This window comes from Borostomias antarcticus (assembly GCF_949987555.1).
Source record: "Borostomias antarcticus genome assembly, chromosome: 5".
Taxonomy (NCBI): Eukaryota; Metazoa; Chordata; class Actinopteri; order Stomiiformes; family Stomiidae; genus Borostomias; species Borostomias antarcticus.
Window position 1 is genome coordinate 5,309,263 of NC_140238.1, and position 22,069 is coordinate 5,331,331.

The following is a 22,069-nucleotide window of genomic DNA, read 5'->3' on the forward strand; positions in this document are numbered from 1 at the left end:
GGCCTCATTTTAGACTGTGGTGTGGCCAAATGTTGTGGATTTGAAGTCTCATACACAACCATTTTCATGTATGTATGCTAACAGAATATTTATTTATTTATTTATTTAGCCTAAACCTGGTTTCTGTGCTACCTGGGAATGACAGGTCCTGGAAAGGTAGAAGCAATTGCCTCCATTGAATCATAGGCTAAGCTCTGAGTGGGAAGACTGACCTTAACATGCCTGTCTATTGTCAGTGCGTCTCTACAGCTACATCCAAGCCTGTTTTTTGTGTTCTCAGTGAAACTGCATTCCTCTAATGGACTGTAGCAGTACTATCAAATGACTAGTTTGGTATTTGGAATCATAAGCCCTGTTATAAGGTTATTTACAATCATATACAGTGGTCCATAAAGATTTTGATAGATTGCGCACTCTTGAGATATGATGGTGCCCATTTCTCATATCACAGCTAACAATGTTGATGGTTATATGCCCATAGAGGTGCATTGTGTACTTAGCTGTGACATGAGCAATGAGCTCTCTCAAAGGTGCACACACAGTCAACATTTTGATATGGACCCCATGTATGAGATCATGCATAACAGTATAACAGGGCTTATGATGCTGAATACCAAACTAGTCCTTTAATGTTTTCAACCGTTGTGGCATTAATTTCCTGAGGCCTGTTTGTTGTGCTGATTTTCAGTAAGCTGGGTGTCCATCATTCTGTACTACTGGACTGCACTCTTGTTAAAGGGACATGACAAAGATTTTGAACATTTAGCTTGTTTTTGCAACTGTGGGGAGTGTAGGTGATGTATTCTGTGTTACTGATACTCTTGTCTTCTGTATTAGTCAATTTGCTAGTGGAAAGTATGGCGGGCAAGCACATTGCATCCAAACCACCTCAAAACTGCCTTCAATTTGTGGGTTACAAGAAATATGAGGAACCAGGAAGACCCATACACTGTCTTCACTTGCTCAATAAAGTCATTAATCCACAACCTTTCGGTCAAAAGGAAAGTTTTCAGACATAAGGTCCCTTTGACCTAAACAACTTTGTTTAGCAAGTGAAGACGGTGTGCGGGTGTTCCTGAGTCCTCATAGTATGCGTCTACTCCATGTGCGCACCTGTCAGTAAGACTTGATTCAGGTGTGATCTATGTTACAAGAAAGACATGGCTTTGGTAATCTATCTGGACATTTGTAGCAAAGATGCTGCTGATTGGATATGCCTGCAGTTTTACAGTTTTACACATTGCTACTGTGCCCAGAGTCATGTCACTAGTGGGATAAGCAATAGGGGTGGAAATCAGTAGTGACCTCACGTTTCGATTCGATTTTGATTCTTGGAATCACGATTCGATTATGACATTTATACCATTTGACTGCAGTAACCCATTAGATACAGGGGGTCCCATAATGGTAGGGGAAACACTGAAATACATCCCAAGCACAAAATTATTGTGAAAACAGGATAAAATCAAGGGAGGGGGTTGCAAAATAAGGATCTGAATTTGTAAATTGATCTTTAATCGTCAAGAATAGAATTGCAATTATTACATTTTTTTTCACCACCGCTAATAAGAAATTTGAATATCGTTTTGTGGAGTTAGGGTTGCAATGCAATAAATGTTTGCCAACACAAGACCTACTGAATCCTTCAACTACACTCTCAGTAGGCAAAAGTGCAAAAGCAAGCTAAATGTTCAAAATCGTACCTCTTTAAGTTCAGCACTAATGTATGGGGCGGCTGTAGCTCAGGAGGTAGAGCGCTATATAAGTGCAGTCCATTTACCATTATCATTTACATGATACATCTGAAAAATACCGAGTGCTTCATTAGTTGAATCAGGTGTGCTTGTGTTGAGTTGAAACAACACATAAGCAACCACATGGGGCACTGAGACAGCCTCGTGAGACCATCCTGATCTCGTGATGAGCTCACATTCGGTTTCTCTCCGCAGATCTGTCTGGGCTTCCAGCTATCTCTAACGATTTCCAGAAATTGCATTTGCAACTGGGCCAAACAGGGACTGTGTTTTAACTGCTGTTCTGGAGGGTGGGGGGCACACAGCCCCTGATTGGTTCCTGTAGTTGAGGCGTGAAAATGAAATACAGGCCGCTGGTAAAACGGTAGCGTTCTCTCCAAGCAGAGAGCGCCAATGTTAACGTTAGTAGAATAAACACAGCCTTAAGTGCAGTATTGTAGAAATAGACTTAACAACAATTAAACCAGAACCAGAGTAGGCACTAGCGGAGTTTCCTGGAGAAAAATACATTTTCGCCGTTCCTCCGACTGCATTTGGCAAAAGTTTTGTTATTCTTATTGGCTGAAGGAGTAGTCCGTCAAGGCAAACTCCCACTCACTGAAATCGTTGCAGATGGTGGGAAGGCCAGACTGATCTGCGGAGAGAAACAGAATGTCAGCTTGCTAGATCAGGATGGTCTCACAAGGCTAAGACGGTCGTGGATTGAGATTGAAAAAGTCTGAGGTCTGTTATAGGCTGCGTTCCGAATCGCATACTATCTACTTCTTACTACCAGTACCTACTACAGCTGCCCTTAGAAAGTACGTACTTTGCAAGCAGTAGGCATCCAATTGGGACATACTACTTTGTCATAACATTGCGCCTTGAAATTAGCCCACATCCGTCGCTGTCCATAACGCGACATTCGTCTACAGCTGTCACGACTCGCACATGTGACGCACATTTCCGCTGCGCACAGGATTGTGGGTCAGAATAGCCAGAAAAACCTGCTGTCTTTTATACTGCAAAATACGACCGGATGTAGTAGGACATCCTGGTATTTTTGCCATACTGCATGTGGCATACTATGTATTGGGACATACTACATCCTGTTTTGGCATACTATATAGTAGGGTAGTATGCGATTCGGAACGCAGCCTTAGTCTGTACTTGGTTTACAATTTTAAAGGGACATTGCACTCCAAAATTAGAAGTGCTATTTTAACTATACAGTCCAGCCTTGAGCTTATATATTATAAACAATGTGCAACTAACACAGTGTAGCTGTATCTCACCTTGGGGACCAGTGTGCAAAGTGGTACTTCTTGGTTTTGACTAGTATGCTGTAGGTATTCAAGGATCAAACACTCATTGCTGTTCTATTTGCTGTTGCTCTAGTAGGCCTATCAGCTGATGCAGTAACCAGCATAGATTGCCTCTCCCAATACTGTAGCACATGCCTGGCTAACAGAGTGCTTGGCACTGAATAAACGTGAAATCAAGTTCCATTTCATTTTTTGAACTTAAAGTTCAAGTTTAACATGGTTAACTAAAGGGAAATGTCTTTCTTTGCAAATTACTTTGTTCTTGAAAGCCACCAGCAGAAGCTTTGGAGCAAGTTAGTGTGGCGTCTACCATAAGCAGCCCATTATGTCAAGTGAAAAAGCTTTAGTAGTCATTAAGCCAGTGATCATTGTCTTACTTTTTTTGACAGCTCACTCTATTCCCCCCCCCCCCCCCCCCCCCGACTCACTCTCCCTCTCTTCCACACACAGTTAACAGCTGCGGTCTGACATCCATTATTAATTTAGCCTGCTTGTGAATCATTCTCTTGGCTCTTCTGCCTATTCCTCCTGTGGTGTCTTTAATTGTGCTGTTATTGCTGCTGTAACTACCGTCTTACTAATGTATGAAGCTTCAAGCAGACTTGAGTTTGCTTTTTTATGTAGCAAGTTGCCACAGCTCCATTTGCTTTTTAACTATAGTGGTCCCAGTATAGTTATCCCACTGTGATTATTGGTGGAATAGACTGACTAGGAGCATGTTGAGCGTTAAGCACAGATAGAATTTACAGTACTTAACAAGGCTCTCAGCCTGTCAGCAGGCTGTATCACCAGACCTGTTGCCTGGAGACGGCTCCACTCAGCTGGGGCAGGTGGTGTGTTGATAGTGTGCGTGTGTGTGCGCACACTGGGATGTGTAGGGGTGGTGAGTGTCTGCGGATGTGTGTGGGATGTGTGCACATGGGTACCTTGGAGACAGTGCTGCGCCTTCCCCCGTCTGAGGCCGGGGGAGGGTGGTCCGCTGGGCTCTTATCTCCCTTTCTGGGGTGGGAGGGAGGGGTGTCTAAGGGGTGGGGGGGGGGGCGCTGGGCTCTGTCTCCCTGTCTCAGGTGGGGAGGAGGGGTCCGCTGGGCTCTGTCTCCCTGTCTGAGGTGGGGAGGAGGGGTCCGCTGGGCTCTGTCTCCCTGTCTGAGGTGGGGAGGAGGGGTCCGCTGGGCTCTGTCTCCCTGTCTGAGGTGGGGAGGAGGGGTCCGCTGGGCTCTGTCTCCCTGTCTGAGGTGGGGAGGAGGGGTCCGCTGGGCTCTGTCTCCCTGTCTTGAGGTGGGGAGGAGGGGTCCGCTGGGCTCTGTCTCCCTGTCTGAGGTGGGGAGGAGGGGTCCGCTGGGCTCTGTCTCCCTGTCTGAGGTGGGGAGGAGGGGTCCGCTGGGCTCTGTCTCCCTGTCTGAGGTGGGGAGGAGGGGTCCGCTGGGCTCTGTCTCCCTGTCTGAGGTGGGGAGGAGGGGTCCGCTGGGCTCTTGTCTCCCTGTCTGAGGTGGGGAGGAGGGGTCCGCTGGGCTCTTGTCTCCCTGTCCGAGGTGGGGGTGGGTCCCCTGGGCTCTCTCCCTGTCTGAGGTGGGGAAGTGGCCACTCCCAAAACTGCAATTAAATACCACGCCTCGTCCTTTTCTGGTGTTGTCCTTCTAAAAGGGATCTGTGGTGTCCATGGGACACCTTGTGTTTTCAACTTCTACGGATGAACCTCTTGTCGTTCACGCTGTGTACATCCTCTGGCCGGTTGACTTCTGGCCTGCTGCCACCGGTCATGAGGCTGATGTAGTCGTGTGATATACAATTGGCAGTCTGCCAGGCCGCCAGGGGCGTCTTAGTGGGAGAAAAGTGGGATTGAATACCGTTTCTTACCATTTCTTCTCCTACTTGAAGCGTCACAGAAGTGGCTTCGGTCAAAAGTAGTGTATTTTTAGCGGAGAGAAGTTCTAGAACACTGGTCTGGTGAAGCATTGTTGTGAGTAGCCACCATCAGCGACGCCCGCGTCTCAGCCGGACTCTGCGGCATCCGTGGGTATAGGTTGTAGGATATAGTTAGTATAGGTTGTAGGATATAGTATAGGTTGTAGGATATAGTATAGGTTGTAGGATATAGGATATGAACCAGAGCTTCTGAGCCAGTGCAGGTGATCCAGGCTTCCTCCCTCCCCATTGTCTCCTGTGTGCTTAAGCATGTCCACATTTCCCATAGGCCCCAGTATCCCAGTATGACTAGGCTATTAAGTATCTGTCGATTCCGCCAGTACTTGCTTTGCTGTAAGGAAGACTGGCTATGAGCCATAACAACCAAATGTGCTTTGGGAGGTTGCATGCATACACATAAGTGGTCTGGGCTTACATTAGCTTCTTCCCTCTAATGGATTATCATAGCTTTATGCGTTTGGGAAGCTTGCCAAGCCTATTGTGGAGAAAGCACAATGCTGGCCTTGTTCAATTGATAGGATGACATTGCTATATTGGTCAATTTGACAGCATCTCTGTTCTCTCTGAAAAATAGATGGTTGCCAAGACTACAGTCCCATAATTGACCAGACCTCATTGTTGTTCTGGAGTAGTGCATTATGGGAGATGTAACTGCCATTTTCTAGTTTTCCCCTTTGGCTGAACAATTTTCCATTTTGAACACACATTGTCCCGAGATGGGTGGCACAGTGTTCAGTGAGAAAGGTGCAAGGGAGATGTTAAACACTCATTAGGGGCAGTTTTGCTTTCACCTGTCTCCCACCCACCCATTGTTAAAATGCTTTGACGCAATCTGTTCAGCACCCTGTTTCCCCATCACTCCCACCTTCCAATGATATGCTATGAATATAATTACATCATGACTGGCTTATTAGTCTATCATATAGAGTTAACCTATAGCCTGTAGGACACGCATTTTGTGTTGATCACTTATCAACTTGTTACTTTCCTTTTTGGTCTTGTGCTGGCTAATCTCATATTTTAGCTGGTTGTCCATAGCTTGCTGTGGTTGCGTTTGTGTCTACCTTCATTTCTATTCCAAAACCTAGCCTGCCACACTAATTTAGTACACGTTGTAAATCTGTCCTGCTATCAGTTCTGGAATGTTGTAACCATCAGCTCTCCAGACCACTTGACACTAAGGTATTCACATGTAACGTATTAGCCTAGAGTTAGCCTATAGTAATTTGAATGCTTCGCTGATTCTTGGCCATTAGAATGTTTTGATGGGCTATTGGGTCCATAGTTTGGTCATGGGGCATTGGTGTTGGCAGCCTTGAATGTTGTCTTACTGATAGAAGTGAGCAATATTTGCATTGTGTTCCCTTCACCTTAACTCTGTGAACATAGACCATTCTACACAGACTTGACCTGGCCTTTCGTTGGTATGTAATGTCTTAGCCTCATTGAGAAATACATTTCTTGTTGAATCTAAGCTGTTGGGCTTCGTTATCTTTACACTTTTGTAGTGGAGTAAGCGGACAACCAATTTTAGTGACAAGTCTCGCATATTATCGTTTTTTGCTGAACGTTTCACCGACACTGGCTACCTTTTGGAGGTGGTGTAGCCTGTAATAGATCCATGAAAGTGACCCCACACTCTCCATCTCTCTGAATGGAGGCGGAGTGGTTTTTCAACGTCTAGAGCTAGTGCTTAGATCAGCCCCTGCCTTCATTATAGGGACATTTGACATTTGTGGCATGGGACACTTGAAAGCTGTCTGTTAGTCAGTTTTGGATTCGGATTAAGGACTACAATTCACAAACTTGACATGAAGTGAACAGCATTATCATATTGTACCAAGCATGCAAATGTCATTGAAAGCAATGTGTTTTTGCAATGCATATTATATGCCACAATAGCATTAGCCATGTTGTGGCCTTGTGCTTGAAGCATGGCTGCACTCTGCTAGCATATAGCTCATTTAGCTCATGATGTGGTTTTGCATCTGCTATATACTGCAATAAATACATTTTGTGTGATGCACACCAGCACCTCAGCTTTTTCTACCACCTGGAATTTCCTTATAAATAAAATGTTATGCAACTAGGCTACCTAAAAATGCTACCTTACCTTGAGGTGCCTGGAGGGCCATGACCTTGATTTTCTTAAGGCAGAAGCTAAATGACATCAACATAGATTTCTACTAGGGCTGTACAATATATCGTTTACACATCCTCATTGCGATGTGTGCTTGCAATGTTTTTCCTGCTATGCCTACTGAGATATAGCTTCGGAACAGTAGGAGGCTGTAAAGCACCAATGAACATCAAGCCTGGCGACAGCACAGGAAACAATTAGCAAGATTAGAGAAGATGACAAGAACTAATCGGGGACTCCCACGCCTCGTTTTACATATCGCAAAAAAAAGTATATTGCTGCAATGTACGTTTTTGTCAATATCGTAATCCCTAATTTCTACCTGAGCTCTAGACAGCCAGGAATGGCCTCTGAGCTTTGGCAAGACGGTTGCTTTTAGTTGCTCATCAATAGACTGCCAGTGAGAAATGAGGGGTTGCATGTTGCACATATGCCTTTTTTATTTGGCCTTAATGTGTCTTCATCTGGAGAGATCCGCGTCTCTTTTCTTGTTGAATGTAGACGCGGTAGTGGGGTGGGGGGTCATGCCAATGCAGTGTATATTCCCAGGGTTCCATACTAACCTTTCCAGCTGTAGTACAAACCAGTAGTCTACATTTTTTTAATGTGCTGGTTCGACCTACTGAAAAAGTTGGGCTTTAGAATATAATAGAATATACTTTATTGTCCCCTCAGGGAAATTTGTCTTGGACTCGTTTGCTGCACAAATCAACTCTATACATAAAAACAGAGGAGGACAACACATCACATGTTTACTTGCAGTATACACACAGCATAGCATTCCCCTCATACCGCACGCTCAAAAAAAGTCTCATATGCGACCATTTTGGTCACAGTCTCGGGCCCTGATTCCACAACTGGGCAAAACACGGCTGCAGTTTAAAAACGCCCATCTTCCTTGACCTTGCTATAAATTACCCTTTCTTGGAAGTTCTTGGCCTGAATGAGACATTTTCTGTTGTATCTTTGACGTGTCGTCTTATCATCGCAAGCTCAGACTGGTTCCATTATGCTTTCCCTTGGCTGCTAGATCCTCCGTCTGTGGCAAGCTATCGCTTTGCACAGCCGTCAGGAGAAATGGCCTGGGGACTGCTGCTTTAGCGGTATTCACATTTGAACCCCGGACATTTCTCCTGAGTTGCCCTTTCAACAGGAGATGCCCGTGTCCGACGTGTTCTCCCATACTGGAAGTATTCCCTTTGGTTTAGGCGAGGGGGGGCGCCTGGTTAGAGCGTGCAGGAGGCAGGACAGGCACAAAATGTCTTTTTTTTATTTATTTTTTTATTTGGTGAAATGACACCTTATCAAGAAGACAACTTAAATCTTCATTTGATATGTCTCATTTGGCTACTGCCCTTCTTTCAATGGTAGCCAATGTGCTTAAAACTATAAACTCAACTGTGTTTAAACCACTAATTGCTCTACCACCGTTTAGGTCATACAATGGATGTGGGTGGACACCATGAAAAATAATTCAAAAACATGTTAAACTCTCAATTTCAAAGACAAGAAGCTCACCGACGGGGTAATTGGTGTCCGTTGGTGTTCTGACATCAAATTCGCTGCAAAGTATGAATCCTGTAGGGTTTTATTGATCATTTTATGAAATCCATTGACTTGTATTGACGCGACCGTTGTAGATGTGTAGATCAATCCGCAGAGGGGATTCAGGAAGTGGAACTACTTACGGTAGCTATTCTTATTGTTTATGTTAGCTAGGCTAGCTAGTTTGCTCACTGCTCAGGCTACTCTTTCGCTCACAGACAAGGAAGCCCTAGGCTACAGTTCAGAAAACGCTTATCAAAATGGCTGATCTTGAAGAGTATGAATTTGATCGCTTTGACGGCAGCGCTTATCGTTTCAAGCCTGAATATAGTGATTAGAAACTACAGCAAAGTTCAAGCGGAAGTTTACACACGTATGTGCTGCGACTAAATAGTTCTATGCTAAATATTTTTAAAAAAGCCTTTCCAGATTAACTAGAATCTTACTTTATGGCGAATTATGTCAGAACGCCAACTAACACCTCGGTGGGTTTCTTGTCTTTGAAATTGAGAGTTTAACATGTTTTTTGAATGATTTTTCACGGTGCCCACCCACATCCATTGTATGATCAAAACGGTGTTAGAGCAATTATTAGACTTTCTCAAAAGTGCTAGTTTTGTCAACTTTTTGATCTTAACCATGATCATAAGTAACCTTAAAACAGGGCTAAACATGATTTACCCTTTACTACTCCTTTAACATCAATGTGTACAGTAGGTGTCTATTGGTCACTGGCGTATTCATTTTCAATTGTGTGCTTTTAACAGCTTGTTAAGAAAAGAAAATGAGGAGAGACTGAAAAACAGTCTTAACTTCACCCCAGCATTCCAGCTACTGTACTGTTATTTTGCCGTTGGTCTGCTTTGCCCCAAAATTAGTGCGTTCTCTAGTCCACCCTACTGCTGATTCTGATTTCCATCTGTTTGTATTCTTCCGGTTTCACACGCATCATGATAGAAACATAATCAACACACCCACAGGGGGGGCGGCTGTAGCTCAGTTGGTAGAGTGGGTCGTTCAATGATCGAAGGGTCAGCGGTTCGAATCCCAGCTCCGACTGTCCACATGTCGAGGTGTCCTTGAGCCAGACACCTTACCCCAAATTGCTCCCAATGAGCAGGTTAGCACCTTGCATGGCAGCTGCCGCAATTGGTGTGTGAATGTGTGTGTGAATGAGAGGCCATTGTAAAGCGCTTTGAGTGCCGCTAAGGTGGAAAAGCGCTATATAAGTGAAGTCCATTTACCATTTACCCACTCGCCCGCTGTGAATGAATTCTCCAGTGTTCCCACAGGGCATGGAATTTCTGGAATATCAAAGAATTTTACAAAGTCTATTCCAGACATGGGAAGTTAGGGGATTTTATCATATTTTTTGGGCCAAGTCATGGCATATCAAGGGATTTTGCTTTTAGCATGTTTAAATTTTAGTTGCCATTTATCAAAATGTAATATTTTCCATGCAGTATTTGTCTTTTTGTTATTTCACGTGATTCCCGTGTTGTGTAAGTGGTTGTTATGGTTACTTGATTTTTCAGTGCCCATTAATCCCACTCGTCAAAAGTTTTTTTCCGTTCATTATAGGTCATGGAAATTCAGCCTTTTAGTCATGAAAAGTCAGGGAATTTGATATTTGACTTTGAGGGAGAACCCTGATTCTCAGCCTGGATAATGACCTGCCTTATTCGCACTGTTGACTCAATTGGATGTTAGACAGAATTGTTGCGAGCTGGGAGGGTAGATTCTGGTGCAACCAACTATTGTGATATTTGTATTCTCTCACATACACCTCCGGGCAATGTAAAGATCATTTCAGGTGTTCAGTGCATGTGGGATTAGTTTCGCATAGCCAGACCCATCTCCACACGTCATTAACGCTGTGCCAGCGTTGGAGAAAGGCCTGGCCTGACTCATTCCAGATAGCTCCCGTTAAAAAGTTGTTGTTTTTTATGTGAGTGCAGCAGTCTTAGGAACAGCCTTTGGTGCTCCAAATGTCACTGCACTCGCATTAAAAAATCCTTTTTAAAGGGAGCTATCTGGTGTGCAAAACTCTATTTTCCCTTATCTACAAGTTTGTTTCCAGCACCCAGCCTAACGGAAACAGTGATGTGTCTTTTGTATATTTTTTACTGACTGGACTCATTACCATTCAGGGATAGAGGGGAACAAACACTGTATATCTTGAAAGAACTCACAATCGTCTTCAGCAGAGCGGTGGCTATGTTGTTGTTGTTGTTGTTTCACATAGCCTGGGAGAATCTCCCATCGCCACTGATTGGCCGACCACATGAATCGACGCCACTGATTGGGCAGTAATAAACGAATGACTGCTTATCCCCAAAACCTACATCCGGTTTGAGTCAGACTAACGTGTGATAGAAACGTGATCAACACACCCACTCACTCGCTGTGAATGAATTCTCAGTCTGGACATTAATGACCTGCTTTATTCACACAATTGACTCAATTGGAGCTGGTTGGATAGATTCCGGTGCAACTGATTCAGACCTTTGCATACTCACATACAGCTCCTCTCGGTAATGTAAAGATAAGTTCAGGTGTTCAGTGCATGTGTGAGGCACTCTTGATGCACTCAACTGGTTTGTTGTGTTCTCATCTGTTGAGGAAAGTTGAAAGAAAATATTTATCTAAAATATGTTTTAATCCAATAACCCTCCAGGAGCATTGGAAAAAATCATACTCAAACATTGCTCAGCAAACTGGGGAAAAATTTGATAAGTCTCAAGATAGACAGCTCTGGGTGAGCAAAAGCAAGCTTACTTGTACCTCTTGCTGGAACGTCTCCACAATAAGTGGCGTTTGGCTCCATCTGCTGGCAAATTAATGCTTAGATCTGAGTTTGGTCCGGCCAGCCATGCCCAATAGTTTGTTTTACAGAAGTAAATGAAGTTCTAGGCCAGGGATAGTTTATTAGATGGTTAAAGATTGGCCACTTAATTTAAATATCAACATGTGGTGGCTGGGCCAAAGCTTCGATGGGAACAGTGTCCAGTCCTAGACTGGCAGGGCTGGTTTCCACTTCTAGACGGCACTAACAGGGTAGGCTAGGCAGTCAGAAATGTTAGTTGGGCAGCTCAATTAGCCAACCTTTTTTGTGCATACACTTGATTATACACTCAGTTGCCACTTTATTAGGGGCACGTGTCCGGGTAGGACCTCCATTAGCCTCCAGAACAGCCTGAATTCTTCGTGGCATGGATTCATTAAGGTTCCGCACACCGCTGCTGTAAACAGACGTTATTTGATCATTTGTGGCGTTTCTGTTTGCTTGAACGAGTCTCTCCACGGGCCTCTCTCTCCCTCTCATTAACAAGGTGTTTTCACCACAGAACTGCCACCCGCTGGATCTCTTTTGTTTATCGCACCCTTCTCTGTAAACTCTAGAGACTGTAGTGCATGGAAATCCCAGGAGGGCAGCTGTTCCTGAGATGCTAGAATCCCCGTGTCTGCCACCAACAATCATAGCACACAGTCAAAGTCTCTTAGATCACACGTCTTTGCCCATTATAATATTTTTGTGGAACAACAACCTAACTTCACAATGTCATGCTTTATATATTGAGTGGCGGCCACGTGATTCGCTGTTTGGAAGAGCAGGCTATTTGCATCAACAACCAGGTGTACTTAATAAACTGGCAACTTGAGTGTAGCTGAACAGGACTTTCTTGTCTAAATGCAGATTCTTGTGTAAAACTAGGCCATAAACGGGACAGAAACAGTAAGTGAGGCCGGAGCAGGGAGTGTCTAGCTCAGGAGGCAGAGCGGGTCGGCGGTTCGAATCCCGCCTCCACATGTCGAAGTGTCCTTGTTCACCGAACCCCAAATTGCTCTCAATGAGCAGGCAAGCACCTTGCATGGCAGCTGCAGCCATTGGTGTATGAATGTGTGGGTGAATGAGAGGCCAGGCCATTGTAAAGCGCTTTGGATAAAAGCCCTCTAAGTGCAGTCCATTTACTATTTTCCATAACGTGTAATGTATTTCTGTATGAATATTGGCTAATGGGGAGGAAGCAGGGTATTGAGTGCTATACGGACCAGTCAAAGTTAACTATGTGAGTGAGTCTTTTCTAAAAGAAATATGACTGTCACATGCTTATCCTTGTGCTCTATCCTGTAACTCTGGGTGTCACTCACTCACTCACCTGTAAGCTTACATCAACTGCCCTGCAGCTCTGTCCTCTTCATTACAAACGAAACATTCAACAGTGTCGAAAAATGCATTGAGGAACAAGTTAAGCTGTTAAATTTAAAGTCCATGCGGCCCGAAGACAACCCCTGCTGCCAGGCTGACTTTAACCAGTTTTTTCTTTTCTTAATAACAAGCTGTTAAAAGCACAAAACTGAAAACGAACACACCAGTGACCAATTAGACAATTAGCTTGTTTTCCTTTCTTTTACTTGCATTTTCTCAGCAAGCTTTCCTGGTATGTAGCAAGACCGTGCTCCTGTAACAAGAACAAGATATCCAGCTCAGCTAACCTCCTGCCTGACTCCCACGCAGGACATGCTACAGTAGTTATGTTAGTTCTCAGTTAATGTATTAACCACTACGTTTTTATTTATGAATTGTTTGCGGGCCAGAAGTGCTCCGAAAGGCCCACCTATTGCCAGTCACTGTTCTAGGCCATTTTGGCAAATGAATTGGCAAGATGTGGATATGGATAATAACTAGCCAGCAAAATGAGTGTTAACCCTTATTAAGTTAGCCTCCTATGTAATAATTTCTCTTGTCTCGTGTCCCAAATACATTTTTCTTCCTCTCTGTGTAGTAATATCTGAAATTATTCTGCAAGTTTCTCCCACTGAAAAGGCTATACCCTGGAGCCTTTTTGTCAACAACAAAAAAAACAGCTTATTTGTGCGAACTTGATATATCAATTGATAAGTCAATACTGAAATGCTTGCTTATCAATGTCATTGCCACAAATGTCACCTAGGTGCAAGGTAACTAGGACACTACTAGCACTACGCCATGTCAGCTAGTAGATTTAATACTAATATGTATGGTAATTCTGTCAGGTGATTTCATGTTTCCCTGTACTGTGCCCGCTCAGGGCAGGTGTTCAGACCCTCATGCTCAGCACCCCAAGGAGCCTGGTAGTCAGCGCATTGTTTCACAATAATTTATCCTAATTATATTTTGCTCTAATTTGAGAGGAAACTGATGATGGTGGACCTATTTTAACTGCATCGTATTAATTTCTCACACATTAAGGTTTTCCTCATCCACTACATTCCCATCCTACACCAGCTAGGCAGATATTTAGAGCCAGATTGTTTGGTTCGTTTAATCATTTTTCAGGCACCATCAACTCAATGTCTGGTTCGATGGTGTTGTGTAATCCCTTTCTCCGAAGCGTTTGCAGGAGCTGCGCCTGACAGCAGATGCTGCTGGTTATGCGGCTTGTTTTCGCTCCCGGCGCTCCCCTGAGAGAGGCGGTGGTGGAGTAACACGCGGAATAACACGCTCTCCTCTCTCCCCCCTCTCTCTCTCAGTTCTACAAGCACGTCGTCCAGAGCGTGGAGAAGTTCGTACAGAAAGTGAGTTTCGCGCACTTAACCCCGAGGGGTTTCGGTTCCACTGGAAAAAGAAAGGAAATTCAACGCCGCACAATAGAAGCTCATTCGCCCGATGATGATATCTCGATGCGCATAGAGGGTCCGCAGGCTGCTGAGTGGGTGGCTTTGGTTCTCTCTCTCTCTCTCCTCTTGTCCTGTGCTCACCCTCTGCTCTGTGCTCACCCTCTCCTGTCCCCCCAAAGCCACGCACCTTCAGTCCTGTCCCGATGAGCGTTAAGATTATGAGATCTGAGGGTCCGAAAGAAACCGTACAAACGCATCACCCCAGCTCTGTTCTGCTGTTGACACACTTGGACTATAGCCAAATTACAAGAGATATTTCTGCCTTTATTCCAATAGCACTGCAGTTTTACACCCCTGTGCAATTATAAACCCCATATCCCTATAGCTTTTTGGGAGGAAAGATTCACAGAAGTAGATTCGTCCTTATTTTGGATGAGTGAGCGTGAGCTCCTCAGAGACCCTCAACACCCCCCTGTTTGTGTTGACAGTGCAAGCCCGAGTACAAGGTGCCCGGCCTGTACGTCATCGACTCCATAGTGAGGCAGTCGCGCCACCAGTTTGGCCAGGAGAAGGACGTGTTCGCGCCCCGCTTCAGCAAGAACATCATCGGTACCTTCCAGAACCTCTACCGCTGCCCGTCAGATGACAAGGTGGGTTCCGAGGTCTTACGGCGCCGTTTTTTTTTTTTTTTTTTTTCCATGTCTCTACGTCCCACGCTGTACCTTCCTTCATCTTGTCCATCTAAGGTTTTGTCTCTGTGTCTTCACCCAGCTGTCTTCTACATTGTTCTTCGAATATTACGATTCTTTGGGTTTAGTAATCGCCCACATCCAGGTCGTATGTGTGTGTGACTACTAAGGGTTGCGTTTCTTTGCGTCGCAGAGTAAGATCGTACGGGTCCTCAACCTGTGGCAGAAGAACGCCGTCTTCAAGAGTGACCTCATCCAGCCGCTGTTGGACATGGCGGCAGGGCTGCCCCCTCCCTCGGTCACCCCCGTCATGAGCAGCAGCGCTGCCCCTGTCAACAACGCTACCCCTGGTCAGTCTGAACACACACACACACACACACACACTTGTGCACTTTCCCTCAGGCTGGCTATAGACTTGACACCTTGTGGTTATCCCTTCAGGCCAGTAGCCCACGGCCTAATTTAGAGACATTCCTGCAATGCAGTCTGCCTATGGTCTCTATTCAACCGCGTTCAACTATCATGGCCGCTAATCCTCCCTCTTGTCTGTCCCCGTCCAGGTACCCCGGCCACCCCCGCCACCCCGGCCAACCTGGCACAGAGCCTGCCTGACTGGGCCTCCCAGATCTCCAACACTGACACCGTGGCGGCCGTGGCCCAGATCCTACAGAGCCCTCAGGGACAACAGGTCAGCCACGGTCACGACTGACCGCCTCACCTCGCCCCTACGTCAACTCAACAGCGACACGCGCTCTCTTGACGTTCTTTGCTTCTTTTTTTTCCGGCAAAAATATTTCACGCTCTCTAAGATTGAGATCTGAGGGTCCGAAAGTAACCGTACAAACGCATCACCCCAGCTCTGTTCTGCTGTTGACACACACTTAGACTCAGCCAAATTACAAGAGATATTTCTGCCTTTATTTCGCCCCCCCCCCCCCGACATTGGCAGGCCTGTGGCCCGTCGTGTCCTAAACGTTTGTATCCGTGTCCATCTCGGTGTTTAGCTCCAGCAGCTGGTTCAGAGCCTCCAGATGCAGCAGCACAAGCCCCAGCCCTCCCTGCTGCAGGCGCTGGACGCCGGCCTGGTGGTGCAGCTGCAGGCCCTGACCGCCCAGCTCACCGCCGCCGCCACGGCCAACACCCTCAACCCCCTGGAGCAGAGGGTCTCGTCCTTCAACAAGGTGAGAGAGAGAGAGAGAGAGGGGGAGGTTGTGCGGTTAAATATTTGAGATTTTCAAGGCCAACTCTCCGGTTTTGGCTGGAGTGTAAGAGAAAATGTCATGCATGCGCTGATTTGTCTTTCTTCGTCGTTCGCAGAAACTTTTGGGTCAGTTTGACTTCGGGAACGATTCCGAGCGTGTCGAGGACTCCAAAAAGGACACGTCATCATCTCAAATGTGAGCGCTAGTATAAGCTGTACTCTCGCTTGAAAACAATATTTCTGCAATCTGCCTATTATTGGAAGACTTCAGCCTGTTAGAACCAACAACACACGCCGGCTGTTACGTTTATGGGCTCTGTCTGCGTCTTTTCGCCTCTTCTGACCCCCCCCCGGGTGACGACGGCTTAACGGTTGACCCCCGTTTGCCCCCTACCCCTCCCCAGGCCCATGGTGTCGGAGTCCATCAACAACTCCATCTTCCACCAGCTAGCAGAGCAGCTGCAGCAGCAGAACCTGGAGCAGTTCCAGAAGCAGCTCCTAGAGCACCAGCAGCACCAGCAGCATCAGCAGAAGGTATCAGTCAGTCACACTCAGTCAGTCACTCTCTCATACACACACACACAGTGTTATTTATACACATTTGGGCATCATTGGGTTACCAGAGACACGAAGGTTCACAAGGACACAGTTCTTTCCTTGCAGTCTTGAAAGGATAGGCGCTGTGGGAAAAGGCGTTGGGTTATTTTGTGTTCACTGCCCGTCTTGACCCCGTTTTCTGTACCCCTGTCTGACCCTACCTCCAGTCCATGACCATGGAGGGACAGGACGCCATGTTTGGCGCGGAGAACTCAGCCGTGCCCCAGAGCAGCAGCCAACCACAGCTCCCCGAGCCAGAGAGCAAGATGGACGACTCCATTGACAACCAACAGCAGGTATGACCCAAAACATCATTGACTCAGAACGCACTCAGGATGGGATAAGGATAAGTAGATATGAGTCTTCAGTTGGATACAGTTTTGTCGTTGTGCTTTGCTCCAAACATCTCACTGCAGTGTAAAGCGCAGTTAATGCCTGTAGAGCCGTGTTGTAACTTGCCTGTGTCGTAGGACATGGACATGGACATGGACCTGGACGAGGGGGCAGACGGTATGGAGGAGGAGATCTTCGAGACGGAGGAGAAGAAGGCGGTCAGCGCGCGGTCGAGAACGCGCTCCCGGTCACGCTCCAGGTACAGACGACACTCTCACGCATAACGCAAGCGGGCGAAGTACGCGAGTCTTAGATTAACCAGAAGGTCCCATAGTGTGGACTGTTCATTAAACACCTTCAGGTCTACCTAATGCAGTATTTGCAGCCAACGTGGGCCAATTACACCTCATTAAAACGGAAGTAATTGAAATGATATTTATTCAGGCTGGTCCACTGTGCCCCCTTACTTGGATGTAATTAGCCAGTGTGATGAGTGGCTAGTTCTCACTGTGAACAAAAACACAGCAGAGCTCAAATGCCCTAGCAGGAGTACAGCACTAACAGTGAGCAAGCCTTTGGTTTGCAAGTGATGTCTGATAGTCTCGCTGTTGGTAAAATATAATTTTGATTATATTATATGATTTCTCAAACCATATTCTCCACGCCGCCCTCTCCCCTCCAGGTCTCCCAAACGGAGGCGGTCCAGGTCGCGGTCGGGCTCCCGGAAACGGAAGCACCGCAAGCGGTCGCGGTCGCGCTCCAGGGACCGCAAGAGGAAGTCGTCGCGCTCGTACTCCAGCGAGAGGCGTGCCCGCGAGCGGGAGAAAGAGCGGCAGAAGAAGGGGCTCCCCCCTATACGCTCCAAGACCCTCAGCGGTGAGGAGCTGTTGATTCAGGCACACCTGGTGAACCCGTGACCGTCGACCAATGACTACCAGTACCATTCGATGTAGAGACGGTCAGCTTCACGCCTTCAAGTTAGAATTCCAGGGCCACCCCCGTCGAACTGAGGAAAAACGTCACCGTCATTTTTAACCTCGGCATCGAAAATGTTGTTGTATGACTGACTGCACCTCCAAACGACAACAAGCAAACTTCAAATCGGCTTAGCAAATTGTCTTCGTATAACATTTGAATGTGAACCATCTAACCCCCGTCCTCCTCTCTGCCTGTGTGTCTCCAGTGTGCAGTACAACCCTGTGGGTGGGGCAGGTTGACAAGAAGGCCACCCAGCAGGACCTCACCAACCTGTTCGAGGAGTTTGGCCAGATCGAGTCCATCAACGTGAGTACCACACCTCTCCGGGTTCAGGGAGCCTTCTTCTTGACTCATTATGCTGTTAGCCGCGGACCTTTGGGGAAATATGAATCATGTCCTCTGAGAGGCCCGGCGTTTCTCATTATTGAGATATTGACTTCCTGCCACCGTATTACCGCCCAACCTCTCTCCTCTGCTCGCTTTTGGCCCCGCCCATTTTCGGTCCTCTCCTTTCCCAGTCATGTCTGGAAAAACTGATTGAGGCGACCTTTTAAACAGGACTAGCCGTATAAGTCATCATTCTGTCTCGTGATGTTTTGATGATGACGATTATGTGAGGAGGATGCAATACATGCAATTTGAGTAGTGTAGGACTATGTAATGCTGATTCTGATGGGTAGTTTGATCGGCGTTTGATCCATTGATGTTGATCTTAGTAGTTAGATGTAGTATTTTATGCCGCTGCCCACCCAAACGCTAACCTGATGCGTGCCAGATGGTTTGTTTCACTCAACCATCTGGGAAGGCTTAGTTGGAAACTTTGGAAAAGGGCAGGATGAACCATCTGTGTCTCTCCGTCTATGGCTGATAAAGCTAATTCTTACCAAAGCCAGTCGGGAGAAGAGAAAAAACATCCTTTTCCACAGAGAAAAGGCTTCTATGCTTTTCTTTGCGTTTCTTTCAATGAAGAAATTCTCTCCAGTTCAGATATAACTGATGCTATGGAGCAGCCTCTTCGCTCACCTCCGCCATTATTGTTTTAGAACAAACAGTCACTTCTCACTGTTGTCACGGTCACACATAGACCACGCCCGGCGTAGCTGCTAGTATGTCCTCATAGAACGCTGATTGGCCGATCGTTTTCTGATCGGCCAATCAAACGGATCTCTATCGAGCTTTTCCAGACTTGATGAGCGGAGTGGAACGACGTGAGCTCGCGAGATCAGGATGGTCTCACGAGGCTACCCAAACTCACCCCCTTCCAAAAAGGAACCACAACGGAAAATAAACTCTTCGCTTTATTGTGTTTATCCTTTGATTCGTTTTTCTTAATGTGTATTAGAAGCTTGCTTCAGGTGCGTGTTTTTTTCTTTTTTTAAATGATCGAAATCAATGTCAATTCCTATCCCCTCTGCCTCCATTCTCCCCCCTCTGCCACGCTTTCCTCGCCACACCTCCACCCTTCAGATGATTCCTCCTCGAGGGTGTGCCTACATCTGTATGGTCCACAGGCAAGACGCCTACCGCGCCAGACAGAAGCTCAGCACCGGCTCCACCAAGATCGGCTCCAAGATCATCAAGGTAAAACTCACCCCATAATCACATTGGGACACTCGTGTGAATTCAAGGTCCCCTCTGTTTCACTGATGTGTTTTCCATAAAGCGCCGCTGAGTCATACTTGAAATGCTCTTGGACTTCCTGTTCCCACTACACTTGGTTTTCTGATCAACAACCCAGTCACGTACCCTGCCCATGTCTCCGTCACAACAACGCACTCCTGCTTGCTTTTAACGGTCATATGTATTCTGACATTGTGTGTCCTATCCTGTGTGTCCTGTGTGTGTGTGTGTGTGTGTCCTGTCGTGTGTGTGTGTGTGTCCTGCATGCGTGTCCTGTCCTGTGTGTGTCCTGTGTGCCTATGTGTGTGTGTGTGTGTCCTGTCCTTTGTGTGTCCTGTCCTGTGTGTGTGTGTGTGTCCTGCGTGTGTGTGTCCTGTCCTGTGTGTGTCCTGTGTGTGTGTGCTTGTCATGCCCAGATTGCGTGGGCTCTGAACAAGGGCGTGAAGCAGGAGTATAAGCAGTTCTGGGACGTGGACCTGGGGGTCACCTACATCCCCTGGGAGAAGGTCAAGCTGGACGACCTGGACGACTTCGCCGAAGGAGGCATGATTGACCAGGAAACTGTCAACAGCGGTGAGCTCACACACACACACACACACCCACTCATACACACACATATACACACAGCCACTCATACACACACAGCCACTCATACACATGCGTGCGCACACACACAGACTTGAGTGTTCACAAGCACCCAGATTATTGGCTTAGTGCCAAAGCTCTCTCTTGTATAAACAGGACATATGCTCTGGAAACACAAATCCTTCCTATGGAGCATTATTATTATTAACCCTTTCTCTGCTGTCGTTTGTATGTAAAGGATGATGTTGTCTTTTATCCAAAGGATGATTCAATCATCTCACTGTTTTTATAAATTGGTTTATCTAATTATATTCTATGCTAGTGCCTCCCCCTACAGAGGTGTGGATGACCTTTTGAAATATTAAAAGGCTGTGAAAATGTTTGTATAATGTTAGCCGGTTAGCTAGCTAGGTAGTGGTTAACTAGCTAGGTAGCTAAGATAGTTAACTTGCTTATAGATACTGTACCACAGAAAATCAGTACAGTATCGTGGAAAAAAGAATATTGGAATGTATTGATGTATCTATTTTATTGCACAGCCCTAGTAGAATACTTAAATACTAAATGAATCGATAGCTGCAGTCCTAGACATGTCCCTAGCGCCCCTATATAAAACTAAGCCTGTGTTTGTGTATGGACGTGGATGTTTTCTAATGCTGTCTCCCCCTTCCCCTCTCTGCTTGTCTGCTGGTCTATCCACTCCCTGCCCTCCCTGACTGTAGAGTGGGAGGCGGCCAAGAACGCGGAGCCGGTTGCCAAGGAGGCCCCGAGCCAACCAGTGAGCGCTGAGCCCCTGGCAGTCGCCAACACCACCCAGGCGGAGGTCTACAGCCAGCAGGTCACCATGATGCCTGTACAGGTACACAGACCAACCTGGATAGTCATTCAGGATACTTTACCATTGAAGTGTGTGCATGCGCACGCGAGACATTGGCGTGTTTGTGCCGAGAAATAGTTGTTTTGATCAAAAACACGACCACCCACCAGGGAAATCGGTTACAGTGATACCCGCGCATTTAACAGGCTCGATCGTGTTATTCCCGTTAGAACACTGGATTTGGTTTGGCTGGACGTCATCGGGCATAATACAGCAAAACAGTTGGTGGTCCGGTAAATCTGCCTCAGACTAGACCCTAATCATACTTAGTCACCGGGTACTTCACTTCACACCGCCTACTCCTTCCTCAATTCAAGCCGCTCGCCGGTGTGAAACACGACACCGCCGCCCCTCCTGTGATTAGCGCCAGCCGCCGCCGCCGCGGCGATCAGACTGCGGTGTTTAGACTGCCCCGGCTTCCTGTTCCTGTCGGGCCTGCCGACGGGCTTGTTGACTGAGGCCAGGATACATACGGCAGCAGGCCGGTTGTTTGTTTGTTCATGGGTGGGCTGATTGGAGAGCAGGCTCAGTGGGAGGTAGGGTGGTGTGTTTAGACCAGGGTTTAGTACAGAGCTTAGAGGATATCACCCCTAACCGAGGGACACATCCCCAACCATATAAACATGCCGTTGGGTTGAGACCTGTGTTTGCAACGCGGTCTAAAACCCCCGATTTTTTTCACCAAGCAACCACAGGGAAGTATTAGTGCTGCTCTGAGATCGTCTGTTCTTACTCGTTTGACCCTCCATCTCTCCACCTAGCTCCCAGTGGCCCAGGCGGTCCCCGGCGTGGGTCTTGTGCCTCCATCTTTCCCCGTGTCCATGGCGATGCCCCCGCCAGGCTACGGCCCGCCTCCGCCCTTCCTCCGGGCAGGATTTAACGCCTCGCAGCCTCCCCCAGGTGAGCACCCCCATACCGC

The 22,069-nt window shown here is 46.7% G+C and overlaps 1 protein-coding gene across 1 annotated transcript in view; it reads left to right on the top strand.

Annotated features, from left to right (window-relative positions):
• scaf8 (SR-related CTD-associated factor 8) overlaps positions 1–22,069 on the top strand; it is a 34,073-nt gene that overhangs the window by 7,031 nt on the left and 4,973 nt on the right. Inside the window, exons 3-17 of the mRNA XM_084438250.1 lie at positions 14,184–14,228; positions 14,759–14,920; positions 15,153–15,309; positions 15,520–15,647; positions 15,964–16,140; positions 16,277–16,356; positions 16,565–16,694; positions 16,925–17,053; positions 17,228–17,349; positions 17,773–17,966; positions 18,274–18,374; positions 19,536–19,649; positions 20,105–20,261; positions 20,996–21,132; positions 21,912–22,050. Of these exons, the coding sequence (XP_084294376.1) occupies positions 14,184–14,228; positions 14,759–14,920; positions 15,153–15,309; positions 15,520–15,647; positions 15,964–16,140; positions 16,277–16,356; positions 16,565–16,694; positions 16,925–17,053; positions 17,228–17,349; positions 17,773–17,966; positions 18,274–18,374; positions 19,536–19,649; positions 20,105–20,261; positions 20,996–21,132; positions 21,912–22,050 (1,972 nt within the window). The remainder of the gene's footprint in view (positions 1–14,183; positions 14,229–14,758; positions 14,921–15,152; positions 15,310–15,519; positions 15,648–15,963; positions 16,141–16,276; positions 16,357–16,564; positions 16,695–16,924; positions 17,054–17,227; positions 17,350–17,772; positions 17,967–18,273; positions 18,375–19,535; positions 19,650–20,104; positions 20,262–20,995; positions 21,133–21,911; positions 22,051–22,069) is intronic.